We start from the raw sequence: 24,392 nt of genomic DNA, 5'->3' as shown, positions 1-24,392 counted from the left end.
ACTTGTTTTGGTTGTACCAATGTTTGAGTGCATATTTATCGAGACTCATTAGTAACTTATCGCAATTTGTAATCAAAACAAGTATAATTAAGAAAGATAAGATACAGATAAAAAATGCTCTGTCCATACAAACCATAACAATGATTAGATATACTTATTGTGAACTAGAAACACGTTTTATCACTGAAACTGCAGGTATTTTTTAATTTAATAGTTGTTGTAATGGCCGACCGGTTTAATTTTGATCCGCCACAATTTAAAAAAAATAAAACTACGTAAAAATGAAACTACGGTGGTAGGACGAAGACGAAATAAGCAAACTGTTTTGGTAACGAAGAATAATTCGAAAAATGTGACCTATCTTACGCCTTCTACATTCAAAACATTGAAAAAGGAACACACCTTTTTCTTTAAAAATAGAATTCATGATTAATGTCAGATTAAATACCGTTATTTATTCTATGCCCTTTATTGATTTCATTAAAAAAAAACCGAATCATTTATTGACATTTAATTTCACAGTTAAGAAAACAAGATGTCTGCCAAAACAGTGCCACCGCCGCTGATACTGGACCGTAAGTTTGTGGTACCCCTGCTGTGTGGTCCAGGACCTTGCGCCTACTGGCCTTCTGTCACAGAAGCCCTTGCCAAACCCGTGATCACCCCCAACTGCGATGAATTCTACAATGTAAGTACTCAATACTTTATCTTTTATTTTGAAGATGTGTACAAGTTTTGCTACGGAATATCATATACCTACTTAACACTATAGGTTTCTGGACATACACAACATATTTGCCAACATATTTTATGGTATTGCTTTAGTAGGAGAACGTTACAGCATTTGCTAATGTAGAGCCAAAGCCACTTGACTGGTTGAGGCCATTTTCCTCGAAATGGATTATTCGTAAGCCATGTACAGATACTAGGAATGCCAATACATTCATTACGCCACTAACAATATTTAATTTTTACTTAGAATCGATATTTTGATATTCACTACATTTCGAGTATAGCGCAGTTTATCATCATCCTAGTCACCCATCCATAGTCAGACCGTATCAAGCGTAGCTTAACCTGTGATCGATCCACTTGTGCAGTTGAAGCTTATATAAAACTTAATTAACTATCCATTGTGAAACTTTTACTTTATCACCTCTTAAGTGCGAATCGAGATAAACAAAATAGTCCAAGGAGGTCTTATTATCGCGGTATGTAAAGCTTGAACTTTAGTCAGTCGAGTAACTTCGACTGTCAAAGTTAGGTTTGCAAGTCTTTGTGCAAGTCCGACTCACAATAGACCACTTACAAAATTAATGTTTGATTCAACCGGCTTCGAGAATTTGAATGAATAAAATCTTTTAAAGTTTTTCACTGTTTTTATAAATACATCTGTACTCTGTTTTATGTATTTTTTTTAAACAACTATAAAAATATTGAAATAAAACTACTTTTACGGATTTTCGCAACGTTTCTTAGTGTACATAATATGAAGGTCGAACGAGGAACATCTTCTGTCATGACGAACGCCTTCTCAGTTTGCCCGTGACCATGAATCCTGCAAAGGTGTCGAAACGTCGGGAACTAAAATCTAAAATTAAACCGCGATGAAATCCGTAAAAGTAGTTGTATTTCAATGTCTAAATAATCATTATCATTTATTAATTTGCGAATATGCAACGTTAGTATTACATTTGGACTGCACGGATATTCGAATCAATCCCACTGCGTATAACATATCGTGGCTTCGATCCCCGCGTTCGTAAAAGCACTTATGAGATCCACAAATCTCTCTTTCGTCTTTGCGCATATGACTTCAATGTTTGAGAATTGTAAGGGAATCGTTTAAAAAAACCAAACTGAGACTTAAATCGTAATTACGTATTCTGATTTAAAACGTTTTATCCACTTCACAAACAACTCTAATTAAGCCTAATTAAAGGCTTGTTTCTATAATCAACATTAAACATTGTTATCAGACTATGAGTGCTTGTATTTATTATCAAACATCCATTCAAACTCAAAAGACACTTATATACTTGATGACGTAATTATTGTTGAGTACTTGTCACACTAAAAAATTCAGCTTAAGTGAAGTGTTAAAAAGAAAGTCAGGGTTGTACGAAACCAAAGAGTTCATGTCAAAACGAACGAAAAAGCGAATGCCATTGTTTAACCAATTTTTCTGATGAGAAATATCTGATCAATTATTTAGTAAGATATGAGAAACGCCTTGCATTGTACATATTACTTAACAAAAAATAAAGATCTAGGTAAAGCAATAGTTTTTACGAACGCATATTAGTTAGGTGACATAAAATTTGTTGCTTTTTTTCGAATTATTTTTTTACCCAACTAGTGTTTTTACCCCATTTATACTGATCCCTCAGTGTCTCGCGCCCTAATTTAATTTAACCGATTTTTTCAGGTTTTGGACGACATTCGTGCTGGTTTACAATACGTCTTCCAAACTAAGAGCAAGTTGGTGTTAGCTATGAGTGGGGCTGGTCATTCAGGGATGGAAGCGGTGATCAGCAACCTGGTAGCCCCAGGAGAAACCCTGCTCGTCGCGTCGAGGGGAATGTGGGACCAACGTGCTATAATAATCGCCAATCGATTAGGTAAATATAATGGTGTTCCTTTAGATATTTTTTCTCTTTTGTAAAGACTCCGAACTAACGAATTATCTTGTGTCGCGAGAGGTTTCGCAAATTTCAAATGGGATGCACTAAAACACCCAAACTTGGAACAAGCATTCGAAAATCATGTAGTGGGTTTGGCGTGGTGACAATACGTGACTAGACGTGCAGTCGATTCTTCTTTACGATATTGATTTACCTAATTAACTTTCCCATTTTGGTCCATATTTTTTTTTTTAATACTACAATACCATTCATACAATAACATTTATTTCATTATTCCAGGAATAAAAACTGAAATAACCAGTGTTCCTAGCAACACGACATTTTCTATGGAACAACTGGAGTCAGAACTAAAGAGAACGCGTCCAGAGGCAATGTTCATCACATTTGGAGACTCATCGACGGGAACCATACAGAATATTGAGCGCTTGGGAGACATTTGTCACAAGTAAGTTAGGCTTCGAGGACCTAGGTCATGTTTTGAATACTTCTTACATACAACTAGTAGACCGTTGTTGAATTACGTAGTTATATTTAGTTTAATCATAATAAAACCATCAGAAATCATAACTTAAATCTCTAAGGCTTCCTGATATAAACATAAAGAAAATATGAGATACCTACTTATATTTTTTTTTAATGCTGGGCCTTTTGTTTTGTCGTCATTTCAAACCATTTTTTTTATAGATATGGAGCTCTACTCCTAGTGGATACCGTGGTTTCCCTCATTGGGGTGGAGTTTCTTATGGACGAGTGGGGAGTGGACGCGGTATTCTCGGCAACACAGAAAGCGTTCAGTGGACCAGCTGGGATCGCTCCCGTAGCGTTCAGTGCTCTTGCAGAGTAAGACAATCACATTGGAGGATCTAGATGGGAAAGCGGAAGGGGATTAGTGTCATATCAATACCCCCCCCCGCACCTATCCCCTCCAAATAATTGATTAAGGATTCAAGATTCAAGGAAATGAACTTTACGCAAGTAACCCTCAATCTAGCGGTCCAACTTCTTCAACTCTTTAACTGACAGCTAGTACGCTTAAATCTACCAGCATATCCAAGTGTCAATCCTGAACCCGTCACATTCAATATTCAATCTAATACTGTTTACCTACTGTGTACTTACACATAATACTATCAATCAATAATACAGGTAGTAAATAAACTTTATTAATGAATTTGCGAAATAAGGTTTCTAGAATTCTGTCGAACACGAATTGTTGGGCGAATTTGGATATCGGTTCTGAAAACACGTTGAATGTTCTGATATAATAAATGTTTCGAGTATTCCGTGTATGTGTTTGCTTTATATTTATAGGTTTATAGAATTGAGTCTATATTTTACTTTAGAGTAAATTCGATATAGTAGTAATTTTGATACATTTTTGCTTTCAGAGAAAAAATAAATAACAGGAAACATGAGCCATCATTTTACATCGATATCAAACTGCTGGCAAATCAGTGGAACTGTTACGGTGATACAAGAACGTGAGATTTGTTTTTAATTTTTCATGAAATCCCTTCATGTTTGCGGTAATTACATCTATTAAGCATTGGTTTTGAAAAACTGGTTACAAATATGTGAACTGCAGGTCTAAGATATACCGATATAACTTTGAATCCTATTTGTTTCTTTTACCTCTATAAACTGGTAAAATCAAAGCTAGTATTAAAGGTACAAAAACTTGTCATCTTAATAAAAATTTAAGGTTACTTAAAGGAGTAAACGGGACCTTTGTACACCCTATTCCGATTTTTGTGTTACAATAAACGAAAGCAATATTTACACAAACTTATCAGGTACCACCACACTCTCTGCCCGCCTATGCTGTGGGCTCTCCGTTGCTGTCTCCAGGAGATTGTCAAGGAAACCCTGCCGGTCTCCTGGGCCCGTCATGCTTCCAGCACGGCCTACTTCCACCAGCGCCTTCAGGAGTACTCCATAGAACTCTTCGTTCCAAAGCCAGAGGAACGACTGAATACAGTAACAACTGTCATGTTGCCTGAAGGTTATAATCATTTGGAGTTCCACAATTACATGAGGGAGAAGTAAGTACAAGTAAAATTTACTGCAGAGACGCACGGATACAACTATACCAGATGTAATGACCACGCCCAATCCAATAAGCATGACTTGTCGCGGTTTAAGGGTAGGACTTAAGAATTTTTGTGACGCACGAATGCTCTTTCTAGTTCTGGGTGGGTCTTACTCTTGTGTCTTGAATCTTGGTGAACTTTGAACAGTAATTTATGTGTGATTAAATCTATATTGAAATCTATAATCTATGTTATCGATTATAAGATATGTTCTCTTCTAAACGCTCTCTCTATTTTTTCATCCAATAGGCACAACATCCTGGTCCTCGAAGGTCGTGGCCCAACGCTGGGCAAAGCTATTCGCGTTGGCATCATGGGCGTTAACGCCACGAAAGAAGTGGCCGACAAAGTAGCAGACGCCTTGGCTGACTCAATACAAGCCTTAAGAAAATAATAGGACCAAGAAATTTCGAAGAATTTAAAAAACCGTTTAATAGTCTCATTACATTATATTTTATTTGACATTATTTTATTTAATGATGATGATTTTATTTAATATAAATTATATGTCTCACAAAACCTTTTATGCCGTTTAACTGTCGGTAACCAAGAAAAAAAGTTGTTATTACACTAATTGGACCAGTTATTTAAATAAAAAAGGCAATGCATGCACTTAGTCTGAAAAAAAAATACTAGCCATTAATGTGTCACTGTTGTATAAAATCCTCTTTCCCTATGAGATATGTGTATTGATAGCATAAAGAAACAGCTTGTCAGTACTTATTTCATTTAAATTTAAATAATTAGTAGATAAACCCTTTAACCATACTTGTATATAACTAGTGTCACATTATTTTTCAAATGTTAGTCGGAGTTATTATGAAGATTATATTACTTCTCCATTAGATGTAAGACTTTGTGTACTATATATTTTATTAAATTAAATCCAGTTTTAAACTCATAATTCCAGGCTTTATTTACAAAACCTAATTCTGATCTTAAATAAACAGACTTTCTGTGAAATACAAAATGTTACTTTATACAATTTGTAGATATTATTTCAAAACAAATTGTATTCACTTACATGAAAAAATATATAATTATATTTAAAAAAAACGGTGGAGCGCGATTCAGACAAAAAAAAACAAATTTTCAAAATTTCTAACACTGTCGAATTTGCTATCAAAAACGAAATTAAAGATTTAGTTCGCAAAAACACAGATACATTATGTTAATAAGTAAAATTTTATCTGGGAAACACTGTTCTTGTATTTTAGAATAGCTAAATCATCAGGCTAATCAATCAGGCTTTGCTTTCATCTAATATTTCAATTTAATATGTTATGCTTTACGCATCCGTGCTAATTACTAGTTGTAAGGCAATCTGATAGAAATCCTAGAACTGAGTCAATTTAACGCTTATTTATTTCAAATAAATAAAGAAACAGCTTGAAAACATTTCACAGCTGACCAAAAACCCTAAAAGAATCGATTAGAACTGCGAATCCTTTAAAAACCGGTAACAGCAATTACTTACGGAAAATGATAAAATGCGACTACGTATGGGCGAAAATAAGTGAGGAATATGAACGTTATACGATTAATTTTATTATTATTGATTTATTTTTAAGAAAAAAAGATCCTTTCCCAATAGCAGAGCCGAACTATGCCGACTATATCGCAAAAATAAAACGTTGTGACGAAATCTACCTCCCACGAATACCTACATTTAAAAGTTCCTACGAATACCGATGTATAAGTAGGCACCTAAAGTTTGTTATCATGGGAAACTATTACTATAAAACAAAGATCGATTCTTCGTCAGTCATAGTCCGTCATCCGAGTGATACAACACGATAACACGCGGACCTTAAGTTTATACGAGAATTAGGTACAATAAAATAATTAAAAAGACTTTTTTTATGTACATCAATGTGACATCAATTCAATAAGTAATTAGAAAGGTCACTGTGTTTAAATATTGAACTTTAAACAACTAAAAGTTTCAGGTAAGTACCAAATATTATTATTTATCTATCTAATGTTATGGTTTAACCAAAACGTTTAGACGTTTACGAGTAATTTCAACAACAACAAATCGAAACCTATAATATTTTTATAGGTTTCGAGTTGCGAAACGAATTCGTCCTCATAACAACAAATCTTTCTCAACCGAATCCTACATTCGATAGGAAATCGCAAACACAAAGCCGGTTGAAAAGTGTAAACCAGTAAATATTGATCAGTGACATTTCACGGGTGATCTGGTGAGAAGATGATACTCCTGTCGGGGTCGTGTCGGCGCGAGCGTGAGGTCTGCCCCGCCGGGGCGCGCGACTCGTTCCTCTCGTTCGCTTTGTCCCACCGGGAAGCCGGGATCGCTTCGACAGTCGCGATGGGAATCGAATCAATTTGTCGAGACAACATTGCGCTCGTTCGATCTTCATTCCACGTCTTAGTATTACATAACCCTGATCTAGCGCGAGTGACGTACTATCGTGTCAATACTCGCGCTCGCTGCCAAATGCACTCTTGACCCCCCTTATCTCCGACTCGGGTAAACGTTATTATACATACCTTCGTGTCCCGTTTTTTACGGAACATGTACAGAATTAATGTTAAACCGGGACATAAAAACAATTGTTAAACCGCAGGCTACCGACACGAACGATAGCATGTGGAACAAATATGAGGCTGGCAAGCGTCGCGCGCCCGGGGCGAGCCGCTCTTGCCAAATGTGCCATCCGATAGCGCCAGAACATTGCAGCAAATTTACAACCACCCTATTAGCACTAAATCTAAACATTAACCCGATTCCGGTAACCAAACTTCACGGATACTTGTGCAGAATATCGGTCACAGAGTGCGAGATAATTTCACTCGACACTCGCTTGTTCTTGGCGAGACTCCCTTGTAATAACATTCGGATGCAAATAGTATGCCCAATTAGAACGCATTTAGTACGTTATTAGTCAGGATTATTGACCAATTACGTGTTCATTAGAGTCGGTAGTTGCTTAATGCACTAAACCACGATGCAGACGAAACATATGGAATAAAACATTGATATACTTTATTAAGTCGCGCTACTTTCATAATTATTATGCCAATACAATTAAGTAATTACTGGTTATTAGCAAGACCCTAATGTATTCTACCACGACCATCATTACTGCATGTATTAACAACACATGATAGTAACATTTGGATTCATTATTGCAGATCGATCATGTCGTGCCACAAGCTGACCGTGCCTCCCCCCAAGATTGTGGATCGGGAGTTTGTGAAGCCGTTGCTATGTGGTCCAGGGCCCAGTGACGTCTGGCCCTCCGTCGCTCAAGCCCTCACCAAACCTATCCTATCGCCCATCTGTGATGAACTTTTTAAAGTAAGTTTACTCAAAGGCACTGTTCCAGATCGCTATAGTTTAAATGGTTTTAAATTATTGAAAAAAATGCTTTAACTGCTTTAAGTTAAAAGTAAAAGTGGGGAAACGTTAATTTTACATTATTTATCGACAAATATATCTAGAATACACTTCATTTGTCGAAAATTGACTCTTTTTGAACAAAACCCACTTACTTAAATGGTTTTACATTGCATGAGTCCAAACGAGATGTAGGCCGTTTATTCCCATTAAAAAAAATGTATAAGTCTCTATTTTTTGTTTCTTCTCTTTATACTTGAATTTAACCTCACTCAGGTACGAATAACGGATGATATAGCCCCGTAGTGTTAAATTGCATACACTTCTCTTTTCTACGGAGTATGTAAACAACCCTTTTGAGTTTGACCTCATTACAAAGGGATCGTACACAAGACCGTGCTATGTCAGACTGTCATATTGCAAAGAGTAAACTAGAATATTCCGACCCTTACTTACTTACTGACCATGAAGTTAGGATTTTTATTTACATCATTATATTCAAAATAAAAAATATAGGAGCGCTACAAATCGACGATGGTTAAACAGGAATACGAAATCGGGATAAAAATCTATCCTATGTTTTAGTTCTAGTTATAAACTATCTGTGTACCAAGTCCATGAAAGAGGTACAAACATCCATACATTCAGTTTAAATTATCAATAGGATGGCATAGCTCTTAACTACGATATTATGCAAGTAAACTCAGAAGTTCCATTGAGTTAGTCAGTCATTATTCCTGTATTGAAAATTTATCAAAATAATTTCCTTTGATTATTCCAGGCTTCAGACGACATTCGTGCTGGCTTACAATATGTTTTCCAAACTAGGAGTAATTTGGTTTTGGCCTTGAGCGGGTCCGGTCACACTGGCATGGAGACCATTATCAGCAACCTGGTGGGTCCCGGTGAAACTCTACTCATCGCTTCAAGAGGCATATGGGACCAAAGGGCTTTCATTATGGCGAACCGATATGGTAAGTTCATACATACACTATGATAGAATAAAATGATTTCTTTTTTTTTCAATAACTTACGTGAGTCTTGTTTACTCCTAGCTTTTATACAAGCTTTCATCAAAATTTATGGTTTGGATTCTGGGCTAAAAGGAGAGTCCATTTCTACGATCAGTTATTTGAATCGAATTGAGAAAAGGACAAATATGAATCACTTGACTTATAAATTTCTATCATCTTATGAGAAAAATATCATTAATCAACTCCCACTCTTTTAACCATTAATGTTGCCAATCTTTGTTATAAGTAATTACGATTTATTGATATTCATATTCATTACAATTTTCATATACCGATTACTTACTTGCTCCCAGGTATCAAGACAGAGACCGTCACCATTCCAATTGACACGACCTTCACTCCTGCGCAATTGGAACCAGCGCTCAAGAAGTTCCGTCCCACAGCCCTGTTCATCACCCACGGAGACTCGTCAACTGGAACCGTACAGAACCTTGAAGGTTTAGGGGATCTGTGTCACAAGTAAGCCTTTTTAATTTTTTTACACTTCTATTATGTGCAGTCCTTAGCTCAGCTGTGGGACGTCTCATAGGCTGGTATTTTCTATTTATCATGTGAGATTTTAGATGGTAGAACTTGTCAAAGATGTTATTGACTGACTCCAATTCCTTGACTGGCCTGTTGTTCTAGCGGCTAGTTGCCTTGACTGCTTTACCGGATTTCACAGGTTCGATTCCCACCCAGGACAAATTATTGTGTGATGAGCACAATGATTTGCCGTGTGTCTTTGTGTAATTCTTCTATAATATTATGTTTGTGTTTAGAAATATCTAAGTAGGTTTAAGCGTTGTCTAGTACTCATAATACAAGCTTTGCTTAGGTTCAGACAAGATGGCGTTGTAAGAAAGTTGTGGAACATTATTATTATAATTGTGGACCTGTCTTATCGAAAGTAAATACCCGATAATTGCGTTACATGAGACAACATTTCTACTATTTCATTTCTATATAAAAACAGATAGGAAATTTCAGTAGTAACAGTCCACACCATGATACTATTAAAACACCTTTATTTACTCATTAGCTTCGACGAGAAAAGAGCTCGCTTAAAAAAATACTACGACTGTTATTTTCTAGAGCAAATAAGGGATAATGGAATCGGCAACTATACCTAGTTACGACTAGTTCACAAAGAAAGGATAATGGCTCGTAATAGAATAAGATCAGGGGGGCTACCACTACGTGATAAAGTACGATATTTGGTTTTTTGAAGCGGGACAGTGCTCTACATGGCGCATAGTGCTGTCTTGCTCCCACAACAGGAATAGTTTTGGTCTGAGTTGGTACTAAGGTGCCACGTGTTTATCGAGTTACACTTAGTCTAGGCTCGGTCAGCCCTCTCGCTACAGACGCGTGACTTCTAGAGATAACTACAGCCGTTTTTATGTGTACTTGTTTTCTTGATTTGTTCCATGCAAGTTTGTATGCAAGTCGATAAAGTTTATCATAAGTATCGTGTATTAATTAGATGCCCAGAGTGACGAAGTTTAGAAATTACTAAGGAATGCTTACTTATATTATGGATACCGATATTTGATCTTAATTTTAATAAACAAATAAGATGAAATATGTAACGAAATTTTTATTCGCATATCTACGTGAATACTAGACATTTTTATACACGAATAGTTTCTTTGTATGAACGGACTTATCTATGGACGTATAAGTCAGATTTGAAAAACTCTATCAGTGCTATGTAGCCCATTTATTTACGTACCTATAATTAAAAAAACCTTTACTTATATCGTCAGATATATTTGCTATTCTTATACATAGTAGGTACGTAATTTCACCATGGAACAATTTTAATCAAAACAAATTGATTTTTGCCGTAACAAATATAACATTGCAATACCCCTAATTTATCGAATTCCTCGAATCTTGAGCCCCTTCTGTCAAATAAACGAACAGTTATAAAAACCGCATTACAAATCCGGGTTCTATCCAATCTGCGGTAAAACCATTTCTCTTGTCGACCTTTCACTTCTAAATTAAAAAAGCAGCGAACTTTAGCAGAAAAAGTATTTGATTGGCCGAGAGAACTGGAACACGGAACCCAAACAATTTAATTACGCTCGTTGTCTCTTTCATTCCTGACTTGGCTTTTTACTTAGATCTAGGTCTCCTGAATACGTTCGAGTTGAAAACTCTTTAATTGCATCCTGTGAAGGAGTCTGCAATTAGCATACAGTGGAAAATACCAAGCGCGGTAGAAGTTAAGATAAAAAGTTTTCGGTGATTCCGACTGTTTTAAAATTCTCTTTATTTCTTAAACGAGACGTTCAGCTTGAATAATTTTTCACCTGCAGAACATTAGTTGAGTAAATAATGCTTCTGCTGTGCTAATTAGTGAGAAAATGAAAGTTTGAAAAAAGACCAACTTCTATTTCTCAATAATGCCTTTTATGCTGCAAGTTTAGTTATTAAACCTATACAATAATAACTAAACTTGCAGCGGATGATTAACACGCCAAGACTTTTTGTAGAAATCTTTGTTCGAAAAATTTTGGTAGAAAAATTCGTAAATAAACGTTTTGTTTACGTTTATTTACGAATTAAACTTACGCATTAAACTCATTAAAAGAAGTCTATAAAACAAATAAAGAGTTACGCTTCTAACCAGCGACAACGACTTCTTCTGTACTAACACGGTGAAAATATACGCAAATAAAGCTAAAATGTATCATCGACGACCCTACTTCATATTTCAAGGTTATCTAAAAAAACTGGCCATAAGTAGTTGATATACCCACATAGTAAATATCACGCAATCACGCGTTCGGACTTGAAATGAGGTTCGCAATAAAGAAGGATAAACCCTGTAATACCGGCCAAATAAATGTCGGAGATCACATCACATACATAATACAGTGTCTCGAAATACCAAATACACATACTTCCTTTGACTAAAACTTTTTTTTGTCGAAATATCATAGATAGGTATTGCTCTGTTTAATTTTTAATGGTTCTTGAGTGTGCCGTTTATAGACATCGATATTATTTACCTTAAAGTATTTTTACAGTAAGTTACGGGTTCCGTACAAATGGCTTAAGAATAATGAATTTAGGAATGAATAACAGTAATTTTTGAACATTATTGATATTGAGAACTATAGATAATGTTGAGGTATGATAAAATAGAAAAATGTGAAAGCAATAGAGTGATTTAGCATGTACAAAATCAGAAAAATTTTGGGTTACCGCAACTCAATCATGAAATCATTATGGAAATCCAATTATGTGAAGCGTAGTTACATGCAGTACTGTTTAAAAGGAAAATTAAAAGGTCTATTTTCTCTAAATGTATTTTTCTCTTGTCTCCAGATACGGAACTCTTTTACTAGTGGATACTGTCGTGTCACTTGTCGCAGTACCATTTTTCATGGATGAGTGGGGGGTGGACGCCGTATACACTTCCACACAGAAAGCATTCAGCGGGCCAGCTGGGATCTCTCCTGTGGCATTCAGTGCTCGAGCCGAGTAAGTTCATCAACTTGGGTACATTAATTATGGAGTAAAAGTTTAATGAATAGTACTTGGAATGAATGAAGCTCTACATTGCGCATTGAAAATGTTTGGTTGCGTTTTTCTGGGCTAATGAAGGAAAGAAATGTAAGTGTATTTAGTCAAGAAAAAGACGTGTTTATTTTTTTTATTTCAATTTTTTTTTTCAGGCAAAAAATAAAGACGAGGAAGCATGAGCCTCCTTTCTACTTCGACATCAAACTTTTAGCCCAACAGTGGAACTGCTACGGGAATACAAGAGCGTGAGTATTTTACTTTGTTCCCGACTATGCAACTATTAACACTTAGTCTCCTGCCTGCCTTACGTACCTACCTTTGTACTTACAAAGGTAATGACAGATAACAGTAATGATTTTTCTTGACTTGATTTAAGTACGGGCAAATCGTCGAATTACTTGGAAATTTTGGTCACTTGAAATGAAACGACTTTTACGGATTTTATCTCGGTTTAATTTTTGGTTTTAGTTCCCGACGTTTCGACACCTTTGCAGGTATCATGGTCACTTGGTCAATTTTATTTTCTAACCCAGGCAAACTTAGTTATTCTTCAAGAATACCAACGACAATCAGTGACGTAAAAGTTCTAAAAAATCATTTTCTTCAGTGAATATTGCGGTTACTAAAAAAAAGTGCAGATCACATTAATAAAGAAAAATAATCCTCATTCAACTAAAACTTCCAATTACTTACTCCTGTATATCTTCAGATACCACCACACCATCAGCCCTCCTCTATTCTGGGCTCTCCGGTGCTGTCTCCAAGAGATTAGCAAGGAGACTTTACCAGCGACGTGGGCGCGGCACGCTGCCAGTACTGCTTACTTCCACAAACGCCTTCGGGAGAACACCTTTGGTTTCCTGATCCCGAAGCCAGAAGACCGCTTGGCAACAGTAACGACTGTAGTCCTACCTAAAGGATACGATTATTTGGAGTTCGTTAAATATATGAGAGCTAAGTAAGTTTCATAATGTCTGAGGATTACTCATACTAAAATCTTTGTCATATTTTCACTTCTTATATAGATTTTGCTCTCTTGTGACGGACGTGATTTTAACCTACAAATAAAAGCTACGATACTAAAAAACTTTAAGGTAAATTAAATCTATTATAGAATTATAGACAAATATAAAACTTCTTACAAAATTGAAAGAAAGCTGGTGAAAAGGAGTTAGTTCCTGACGGGTTAACTATGTTGCGGTCGACTTCCATTCTTACCAGATGTAACTAAGTATAAGAGTTTACAAAGAGGGACTGTCTATCCGACCTACTAACCCCAGTTACCTAGGCAATACGATACCTCTCAGTCAATCTTTCACGCTTCTATTGCCAAAGATGTGCAAATAACAGTCGGATACCACAATTTATGTTCTAATACAAGTTTATTTGTCACAGGCACAACATCCTGATATTCGCCGGCCTTGGACCGACCGCAGGCAAAGCTCTTCGTGTCGGCATCATGGGTGTCAACTCAACCATCAAGGTTGTTGATGCTGTGGTTGACGCTATGGTGGATACGCTTGTAGCTCTTAAGAAGTCTTCTCTTTAAATATTTGTATTATTTAAGATAAATACTGATATATGTATATATATTGATCTTATACGTTTAAATGCGTACATAGTATAAGGTAAAACAGCAACCATGTATTTTCGAAAGTTGTGCACAACCTTAATTAAAATTTTTTGTTTAAGAATTGAAAAGTTTTTTGCACTCGCCTTCCTTCCAATTAAGCGTTGACTTTTCTGTTTTTGCTAGTGGTGTGGTAACATTTTTTACAATTAGTCTTGAACTAAAGGGGCCGGAAAATGTTTCATTTGCAAAGTACTTTTTATACTTACTCAATCGTTTCTTTGTTACAATTACACTACCTGTATTTGCAAGGTACTTAATACAGCCGTCGATGAGTCTTTTTCTGAAGCACCACCTTCTTCTCATCGTGTCAATAGCTACAAAATTTTGCTGAGCCAAAAGTTTTTTGTATAATGCAGGTTCAGATCATCTACAGTATAAAAACGAAGGCATTTGACATCACTTTGAAGAAATATTTTTTCATAAAGGGTAAAGAAATGGAAGTCAAAGACATAAATGTTCACAGGTCATTTATTTCATATCAATGTATGATGGTTACAAACTATTGACTGGATGCACCTCGACAACCCAAATTGTGTGATATTATACCACAAATATGTAACATTTTGTTTAAAAAAAACATTTTGAATTTCAAATATTAATTAATACAGTTTTAAATAAAAATAATATGAATATCATCCGGTTACATACCATTATACCGGTATTTAATGCAGTTTATTTAATAGAAAAAACAATGCAATAAAAGCGAGTTCGTAGTATCTTGTATGGCTATTAGTTTTGTTATTCGCAAGCCATCGGTTACTCCTCTATTGTTAGATTATACAAAAAATATATTAGAACCAAGATAACTCTTGCTTAATCGAGTGATATTCTCGTTATGTCAAATTATATTAAAATAATAGCCAATGTAACATTATTATACAACAACTCCACATAATTTTGACTGGACTAGAACCCACAACGAAATGTGAAAAACAATCTTTAATTTACAACTTTTTGGTAAATGGTCTCTCGCGAAAAAAGTCGAATTACTAAAAAATGTGCGGTTTGCACTTTAATTATATTACCTTTTGGTTTCGTTATCACTAGGTGTGAAACTTTAACGTTTTTTTAATTCCAATTTCAATTTATGAAGCCGCCCCAAGCGCCCGCGCATAACATATAAAGGCGTCTCTGTCCCTAACGTGAACACTACGACTCTATTGTTTGACACCTAGTGACTACGTTACCACGGTTGCAACTTAATAGTAATAAATTCCTATTATAATCAGTATTGAAAACAGACGTATCGCTAGCTACATGGCATTCACATCCATCACATCGAAACATTTGGACTAGCTTCCTTAATTACGTAACTAAACCGTCAACTTAGTAATTAAACAAAACTAGTCACGTAATTTGCGTAAACTATCTTATTTATATCGATTTATATCGGTACAATACGTTATGTAGACTATAAAATGAAATAAATATTTACAAAATACCTTTAGACAAACATAGAATTAATATGATATAGGTATGTATTGAAAAGTATCCGCAAGTGTATATAACTTATAACCAGTGCTAAGAGTCCCTAAAAGCTGTCGGATACGTGTAATAAACTGGGATTACATTCCATCTTGAAGCAACATTAATTCCATAATCACATGTCTATAAATTAACTTTAAATACCTCCTCGTCAACAGTACTACAACTAGATAATATAACGCAGGTAATAGAAGTTACCGGTCACGACAGACACGTTGTGTGGTATTAAATATAGATATACAAAACTAAAAGCAAATGCACAAACAAGGCGACCAATTAAATAGCATTTGTGATGGTTCATACTTGACTACCTAAACGTGCGGTTATCCCGTATCATATACAATAGAAACGTAAATAAATATGCACATAATTAGTATTATAATTTATATTTACATTTAAGAAAATATGGCACATCTGTTATCGACCGCGCTCGCAATCCTTGTCCAACGACCGAGCATCGAGCCCTACCACTAAAATAATACGAATCAGTATCGGATGATGTAATGCGCCTAAATTTTGGGTTACCATAATACCAATTAAAATACCGGTGGGTAAGTAAATATTCAACGCCGTTATAATAATACACAGTAAAGCTACCGCCTGTCGCCGATCGAGTCCGAGCCTCCGCGCGGCCGACCCTCTGCCGCCGAGTACCGAGCACCGATACCTCGCGCGCCGCCGAACCGAACGCCCGGCGCCAACACCACCACTCCACAATCACTCCGATCACGACTATTAACCTCTAATTGGCCGAGCCTCATACTTTATATTGTACAAATCATTTTTATTACTCGAAAACTGTCTGTTATCAACTAGAGCAAATTAAAATCTGTACTATGCATACTCGTGCAAACAAAGTGGTATTCCGTTGGCAGAAACTTTAGTCAGCGTTTCAATCGTACCGCGATCGTTCGGTTCGACGACGACGCGTCACCGATGACGCAAACTAAAACTAGAGACACATTCGAATCGCACGAGTACATAAAAATATGTCAGTCTATAGTCACTCACTTAGCCTACGAGCAGTCTGGGGTATAGACGGGGTGGTCGGGCGCAGTAATACTGTGTCCGGGCAGCGCGGCCGGGCGCTCAGCTGGGCGGCGGCGGCGCGGGGCGCTCGGGGCGCGGCGCGCGCTGCCGCCGGTGCCGCGGGCACGCGCAGCACGCGTCCACGCGCCGCCGCCGCGCGCACGCCGCGCGCCCGCACCGCTTGCGCACGCACGTCACTTCTCCATCCTGCAAGCCAGATAAACAACACATTAAAACACATGCAACTGATGACATGAAAACCTACTTCTTTCTTTTCTATTATGATTATCAGATAAGGCTTAATTTCATGTAGGTAGAAAGTAAGTCTTTCCGCGGACTAAGGTGACTAAAATGCAAATTACCTTGCACCGACACGTGACGCATCTCTGCTCCCCGTGTGAGTGTATGGAGGGGTGCACCTCCTTGCCGTTGGGTAGTGGCCCATCGGGGAATTTGCACCCTCCTTCTGCCAAAATCTCATCTGCTGTACGTGGCGCCCCCTGGTCTTTCGGAGTTTCTTCATCCGGTTTCTTCGCCTTTACCTAAAGAAGCAATGAAAATTTTGATATCAACATCATCAGTGAACACTTAGATTAATTTCACCGTAATCTGTTTTTCCAAATAATCTAAAATCTCTTCTTCGCTTACCTCGGGACACAGACGACAGCAGGCCTTCTTATCAGGTCTGTAGGCTTCCTTCTCGCTACAGCGTAGAGGCGGGCACTTCACCCTAGGGCACTGTATCTGCCTGGTGGCAAAGTTGCAGGTACAGATGGCGCAGGTGTCGTACCCGCCGGGCACCAGGTAAGGATGCCATGATGATCCTGGCGCGTAGCTCTGTCCAGCTAGTTGGCAGCTGCCGTTCTCCGACCATACCGCAGTCGTGGAGTCTGGAAGCAGTAAAATTTAATTAGTACACTATCACAGGAACCTTTTATTATGTAATATTTAGTGTATACTTAAATATGAAAAGACATGGTAAGCAGGAAATTTAATGAATCTTTATTTAATTATAGTTTCCTGGGGAAACGTGATATCAAGGAGTCTCCCTAACTAAAGACATTCAACAGCTTGAAGCAGAGCTCTTTCTCTGGTCTGGCCTTACCTTATAGTACTTCTAGGGGTTTTCAAGGTCCGACCTGTGGTAAAAGATTAGTCAACTTACTTGTGCAAATAGGGCAGCATTGTCCTGGCGGCTTGATGGTCGGGACGAGGCAATTCACAGGTGGGCACTGCACCGGCTCACACCGCGGCATGCCCAAGACGCACCAACATTTTGAACATGTCTGAAAAGATAAAAATAGTTTCTTCAAAAATCCTAAACTAGTTATGAAGCAGGCATTATACATACTATACATCACATTTCAAATACCAAATCGAGGTATTTGCAAAAGAAAACATGGAAAACGATAAGAATGTTTAAGCAAACATAACTGATTTTTTTGATTTTATTTTAAAACCCTAAAAGAAGTTACATTGAGATATCCTTAATAGTCAGTCAAGGTCATAGTTTCATGTGCTAGAATCTAAGACGTCTAATACTGTCAAAAGAAACTTATCACAGCATCAACTCTTACCTCAGTATCTGTCCAAGTTTCTCCCAGTTTGTAGAACTTATCCCTCTGCGTACAATAGTTGACATTGAGGCGGAACAGGTCCGTGATTTGGTCTTCCATTGGTCCTGGCGTGTACTTGGCATTCAGCTCGTTGTCCGAAGTCCCCGGCACCGCGGGCAAGCAAGATGTTGGCACGCTTATCTGGAATGAAACAACAAAGGAAATTGTTAAAGAGCATTTTCGAAAATTCGAATGGGGACGACGACTTTTTTTTGCGTCTCTCTTGGAATTTAAAACAATACGTTTTTTTTTTTTCGTAAACAAAAAAATTATGAATTAACAGAGATGGAACACACGCATGACGTCACGATTTTGTATACATTTTACGATATCAGTACGTCAGCAGTTTATCGATGCCAATTGTTGCTGTATAGAAAAAGGAAAAAATACGTGTGTCTAAATTTTGACGATGATAATGATGACACCCAATTATCATCCCCATTGTCTACATAGAATGTTAGTATTCATAACTCACCATATATATTTCCAATCTGTCGCGGCATAAACAAATTGTTAATCGATTAATTAGTCAGGTAAAGCTTATCTTAATAGTTAATGTTATTAGAATTGGTTCAGGTTAACTTAATCTTTATGACTGAGGATATTAAGTTGATTTTTTCGGATGTTTTTTACAATTAACAAAACATTCAATGAAATTAGGTCAATGTCTTGATTATCATATTAAAAGGGTAATTAGAAAAAAATACTGACGAAATACTTGGTAATTTATTTGGGTTTATTCCGCATATTAGATGTACTTTCTACTCTTGCTCTTGGATCTACGAGGGTATGAATAGAAATGTGGTATGCCCAAAAAAAATAATGCACTCTCTATCTATTTTTTACCAGAACCTGAACCCAATTAATCACAAAAAAAAAGGGAAAACAATAGTACATATCGATGAGACATTCACAGCTACTTATAAAAAAAGTACGGTAATAATTACCTGTGGTACTCGCGTGCGTAGAATGACGGTGACATTATCATGAGCCCGAAGCTCCAAGAACGCCGCACCAACATGTAGCGCGACCAGTTCTGCTGCAGTAGGCTCTAGAACCCAGCCTTCTTCACCGCCTAGTTCTCTTGCCCCAGTGTCACCACCTGCATTGGCTTCCAACCACCAGGATGACCAGGACCGAGCGTTACCGCCCGTTACTACCGTCTGATAAAAATAGAAGATAATGTTATTAATTTCAGTGCTTTCCTTGACAATTAATTGCGCGTTAAACACGCGTTTTTATCGGAATTGCCTTTCTAGTTGCGCCTCCCAAAAAATACAGAGTAACATGGAGCATTCTTTCATTATCAATTATCCTCATGGAAGTTATCATTTAGTTAGTTATTTCTAATTATTTCTAATTATTGATGACATTTTGCGTTATTGCCAAATAAATAAGTTTTAGTTTTTTTTTACTTAAAAAAGGTAAAACGCATACCTCCTACATAAAGCATACTTTGCAAGTCTATAAGGGCACCTTATGTATATTCATTGAATTAAGAATCAAATCATTATTCAAACTTTTATTGTCAGGTAAACTTCAGAAGACTAGAAATAATGTTTACCTCATAATATAATCCACACAACGAATCCACGGAGAGCCAAGCAAGCCCAGCCATGGCAGCTGGTAGACGAACTTGTCCTGTTCTCCGCAGCAGAGCAGGGCCTGACCCAGCCGCGTCAGGGAGCATACGAGATGTCAGGCGACCACGAAGAATAGGAGGCCCTGAAATATCCGATATTCATAAAATTAACGCACTATTGATACTTGAAAGAGAAAGCTATTGAAGATTATGGATCGAAGTTGAATGTTACATTTTGAAATGAACAAAACCAACTCAGGAGCCATCGCCTCTTTTAAAGTTGAACCAAATTACATTAAATTTCCTCTTCACGGATTTATTAAATGCAAAGCTAAAAGCTTTGCCACATTTGTTTTCAGTAAACAAACATCATTAGAGTGGAACAAATCAAAAGCTTAACAACTTTACTGCAGAATAAACTCGCTCAATTAAAGTCAACAATGCATCGTCATAAAGTCGGTTAGGCCTAATATAATCAAGTTCGTTCCAATTGAGCGCGGGTCCAACTACCAGCAACTTGTATAACGTATTTACAATAGTAACAAAGAGCAATTAGCTGCAAATTATGTTTTCTCATTTTTATATTAATTGGTAATTTGATACAGTTTTACATGATTAACAATCATTAGCAACTTGATTAAACTTCTGTAGGTCCTGGTTACACGCCCTAATATAACAGTAGGGCCCATTTCAAATGGACTTTGTTAAAATATTTGACTGTTTGAAGTTACGTTTAGAGCCCTTTTCCAAATTATATCCAGAAAATACACCGAAATTAATATTTTATTAATCTTATTTTATAACCATATCGTATTTTCTTTCATTTGTTTTTTTCTCTATTAAGAAATGGTGGGATTTTGATAAGATAACTTTTTAAAATCAAAAATCACAATGTAGTACCCAGAACTTTATAGATATCTTAAAGAACAGCTCTTACCAGTTTCAGCGCTTATATGCACGGCAAGTTGGTCTTCATACAAAGGCTGGAAGATCCTCGCACTTGGTCTCGCCAGCACACCAATCCTTGTATCCAGTATTTCCACTTGAGAATGCCTCTTGCCTTGCTCTTCCACCAAAGTGATCTTAGGATCTGTTATCCCTAAATTATCCACCTAAAAACAAGCAATTTCAATAGGTTAAATTAATTTTGGGGTTTTTTTCATAAATCCTCCCTTCTCCATGCATTTATTGACAATTGGTTCCCATGTCTAAATTTTTGGTTTTATCAATGACATGCTCATTGATAAAACCAAAAATTTAGACATCATGATTTTCAACCAATACCTAATAGTACCACCGGCTCTAATGACTAAACAGTTCATAATCATTTAGGTACCTTTATTAGGGAAATCATTAACCGAGTCATGTACCTAATACAACTATAATAAATCGTGGGCCTTAACGATCTCAAGTAACCTATTAAGGAGATTCTTTAGTAATTTAATTTATGATAAATATCATCAAAGTCATTCAAATTCTTCTAAATTAAACGAGCTAGCCATTGGAATGATTACATGTTTTTTAACTGATTGATAATTAAGTGGAAAAAACATATTTTTATCGTCAGGTGATATCATGACTCGTAGTTGAATCTAGAATGTGTCGAAATCATAACTTATCACAGTATGTTTCGCTGCATTTTCCTTGTATTTGTATTTTCTTCCTATTCAAGAATAGAACGATAACTTTTCCTATATTGTAACAAGATAGTGTTTTTCTAATAAGTATAAATATTCTTTTTTGTTATTATTTATGAATTGCTGTACCTGTATATCATAGACGAGAGACCCCTCCTTATCGATGTAGAGCAACGCAAGACCCTCTGGCGCGGGAGTGGCTGGAAGCCTCTCAGACACAAGAGGTGCATTATACACCTCACAGGCGGCTTTCTGCCTCACACTCCCAACAATTCTCCTCTCTGGAGTTCCAACAGCCTCCACAGTCAGCAAAAGTCGGCCTCTAGCCAAAGACCGCAGTTCCGCAGCCGACACTGGAGTCGACACCTCCAAAACGTTAAAATCGTAATGGGGTTTGCTTACCCTCTGCACCTGAAAAAAACACATTAATTCATCTAAGACCTGCAAGATACTGAAATGGTATTCAGTTAACTCAAGGAAACTTTTAATTCAGATATTAGTACCATCATACATGCATCGACCCAAGCAAGCAATGCTAGAAAATTGAATGAACACAGCACTTCAGAAAAAGATAAATAAATATGAATATACCTGATCAATGATAGTCTGATTCTTTTCTGGTAAAGTGAGTATCACTCTGACCAGATGAGAAGTAACTGCAGTTTTAGGGAAGACACCGTTGAAGACCAGAGCCAAGTAGAGGCTGGGAGTGGCGCCAGCGACCGCCGTGATGACGGCAGTGCCTCCCCACCAACCATCCTCGTACTCCAATGCAGGATAGTCACGACAAGCTCCCTGCCCGATAGACGTGGGAGGATGCTCCGGCTCCAAAAGCGTAGTGAACATCTCCGAAGATAGCGCTGGATACCTAAAACAAGGAAGTATGTCAAAACTGTGACCCCAAACGTGGTACACACTATAACAGAGATTTATGATCAGTTTCAGCACCGGCCGTAATGACCCAAATGTGGAGCAATAAACAACTGATCAAATATTAATTTTTCCTTAACTTTCTACGCAGTCAGGTTAATTGACCAAAAATAAGGTCAAATTATTTTTTGTTTACTTTCCTAGAAACATAATAATGTCTTGTTTTAAATTGCTGTATGTTTATGTTGTCTGCATCAACGTTATTGAATAGTGCTAAAGCAATTAAAGCTAGACATCAATTAGGTTCCCACTAACAGTATGATACGCATGTCATAAAACATCTGCGCTCAGGTTTTTTCCCAGAATTAAGTCTAATAGTGAACCTAAAGATTTCCGTTGTTAATCACGCGGTTAATTTAATTTACAATCCAAGGCGAACAGTACTGCCATTCATAGATTCAGTGGAACAATTACTGCAATAATATTTATTACATCAATTTGTGAGGCTGTCTGGAATTACTCATAAGGCAATATAAATCAAGTCAGCGGCATGTACAAAGTTGATGTTCGATTAAAATTCCTATTCCTTACCTACCTGTCGATTCTGCCACTCAGAGCGCTATCAATGGTGTTGTTACGAGCGTCGCCCCACAGCAGAGCCACATGCAGGTCGCCGTCTCTTAATAAAGTCTTGTACTGGCGCGGCACTCGACGCCAGACCCCGCAAAGCTGTAAACAACACAGATTCCTCGGTTTATAACATACAAGTATTTAATGACTGCCTACTTCAATATTTCTTGGAACTGAATGTATATTTACTGTATGACGTATAATTATGCCTTGAAATACCTTATCAGTTTTTTCTTCGTAAGTGGCGTGTATCCCCGGGATTTTCTTGAGGGACTGTTCTAGGAGTACTCGTCCTTCGCGATCGAGGAAGGCGAGCGCTCGAGGTTGGTTTTGTATGGAAGGGCTGAGGAGGACCGACCAGTAGAGGTGACGACGGCGGAAGGTGAAGCGCGCTGTGGCCACGCCCGGTGCTACCGGCACCCCGGACATGTCGTCACGCCGGACGCACAGCGGGGACCGGCCCGTCAGAAATGATGCGAAAACTAAAAAAAGGATTCAGGATTTCAAAATTCATAAAATACTTGAGTTAATAAAGTTGTATGCATTACCAAAACACGTATTTTTCTGTCTTCAAAACTTACATTTCATGTTTTTTTCATCCTCATCAGTTGTTATAACGACCGGACTATCTTCTTGGACGATGTCGGGAGCTGGAACAAAACAATTCAATTGTATTATAATGAATCGGAACGTTCACCCAAACGTTCATCGCTTAATCGCTTGACTAATTGCCTTCCAAGTCGACGCAGCTTAAGGACTTGCAGCTGGTGTAAGAATCAAATGGCGATTCGATTTATTAGTTTATGTCTGAGGGAGATATCTGCAAGCCGTCAGCCAAAACCACTAAGAACTTTAGAGAAATAGGTCCTTAAATTTTACCGTTAAATAATATCCATTCTGAAATTACTTTCCAAGAAAACGGTGAAAGACGACGTATTCTATAAACACCATAAACGGACATGGTTATTATACCGGCGAGACTGCTGCTTATAAAGACAAATAAAATCAGCATTTTAGAACCTAATCACCGGAGACTTGACGTTAACCTTATAATTATGACATTTACTATTCAGTATAACTTAATGTTTTCCTGTGGAAGTGTACTGGGTATTGACGGGCACTTTCTCAAGACGATTGCTCATAAAAACAACAGTTGGATCAATTGATAGCGGACAGGGAGCGTCGCGTCGTCGCCGGCGAGGTCCACACTGTTCGCAAGACCCCACCGGACCCCTCCATTCGGGTTGATTGGATC

General features: G+C 37.3%; 3 protein-coding genes across 5 annotated transcripts; 2 read left to right on the top strand and 1 right to left on the bottom strand.

Annotated features, from left to right (window-relative positions):
• Nucleotides 1-510: 510 nt before the first annotated feature.
• LOC113506346 (serine--pyruvate aminotransferase, mitochondrial-like) lies at nucleotides 511-5,142 on the top strand. 2 transcript variants are annotated; one of them, XM_026889194.1, is made up of 7 exons: nucleotides 511-688; nucleotides 2,429-2,621; nucleotides 2,925-3,090; nucleotides 3,330-3,485; nucleotides 4,034-4,126; nucleotides 4,439-4,687; nucleotides 4,985-5,142. In XM_026889194.1, exons 1-7 carry the CDS (start codon nucleotides 536-538, stop codon nucleotides 5,127-5,129), a joined length of 1,155 nt encoding a protein of 384 aa, XP_026744995.1. In that variant the 5' UTR covers nucleotides 511-535; the 3' UTR covers nucleotides 5,130-5,142. The 2 variants fall into 2 exon arrangements, with proteins under 2 accessions (XP_026744995.1, XP_026744994.1); XM_026889193.1 differs by having other exon boundaries at nucleotides 2,429-2,633.
• A 1,215-nt stretch (nucleotides 5,143-6,357) lies between these two features.
• Nucleotides 6,358-14,349, top strand: LOC113506345 (serine--pyruvate aminotransferase, mitochondrial-like). The gene is made up of 8 exons (XM_026889192.1): nucleotides 6,358-6,684; nucleotides 7,898-8,063; nucleotides 8,884-9,076; nucleotides 9,430-9,595; nucleotides 12,458-12,613; nucleotides 12,808-12,900; nucleotides 13,365-13,613; nucleotides 14,051-14,349. Exons 2-8 carry the CDS (start codon nucleotides 7,905-7,907, stop codon nucleotides 14,202-14,204), a joined length of 1,170 nt encoding a protein of 389 aa, XP_026744993.1. The 5' UTR covers nucleotides 6,358-6,684; nucleotides 7,898-7,904; the 3' UTR covers nucleotides 14,205-14,349.
• Nucleotides 14,350-14,742: 393 nt separating this feature from the next.
• On the bottom strand, nucleotides 14,743-23,787 carry LOC113506344 (dorsal-ventral patterning protein Sog-like; the record flags this gene model as incomplete). Of its 2 annotated transcripts, none has more annotated exon segments than XM_026889189.1 (13): nucleotides 14,743-17,009; nucleotides 17,165-17,344; nucleotides 17,451-17,692; nucleotides 17,968-18,088; nucleotides 18,380-18,559; nucleotides 19,366-19,581; nucleotides 19,983-20,143; nucleotides 20,938-21,112; nucleotides 21,767-22,048; nucleotides 22,229-22,505; nucleotides 23,103-23,236; nucleotides 23,357-23,619; nucleotides 23,719-23,787. In XM_026889189.1, coding segments are annotated over 13 exon segments (2,447 nt in total), but the record flags the coding sequence as incomplete, so codon positions are not given.
• Nucleotides 23,788-24,392: the final 605 nt, after the last annotated feature.

Source organism: Trichoplusia ni, assembly GCF_003590095.1.
Source record: "Trichoplusia ni isolate ovarian cell line Hi5 chromosome 11 unlocalized genomic scaffold, tn1 tig00001073_group10, whole genome shotgun sequence".
NCBI classification, from domain to species: domain Eukaryota; kingdom Metazoa; phylum Arthropoda; class Insecta; order Lepidoptera; family Noctuidae; genus Trichoplusia; species Trichoplusia ni.
This window is presented reverse-complemented; position numbering and strand designations above follow the sequence as displayed.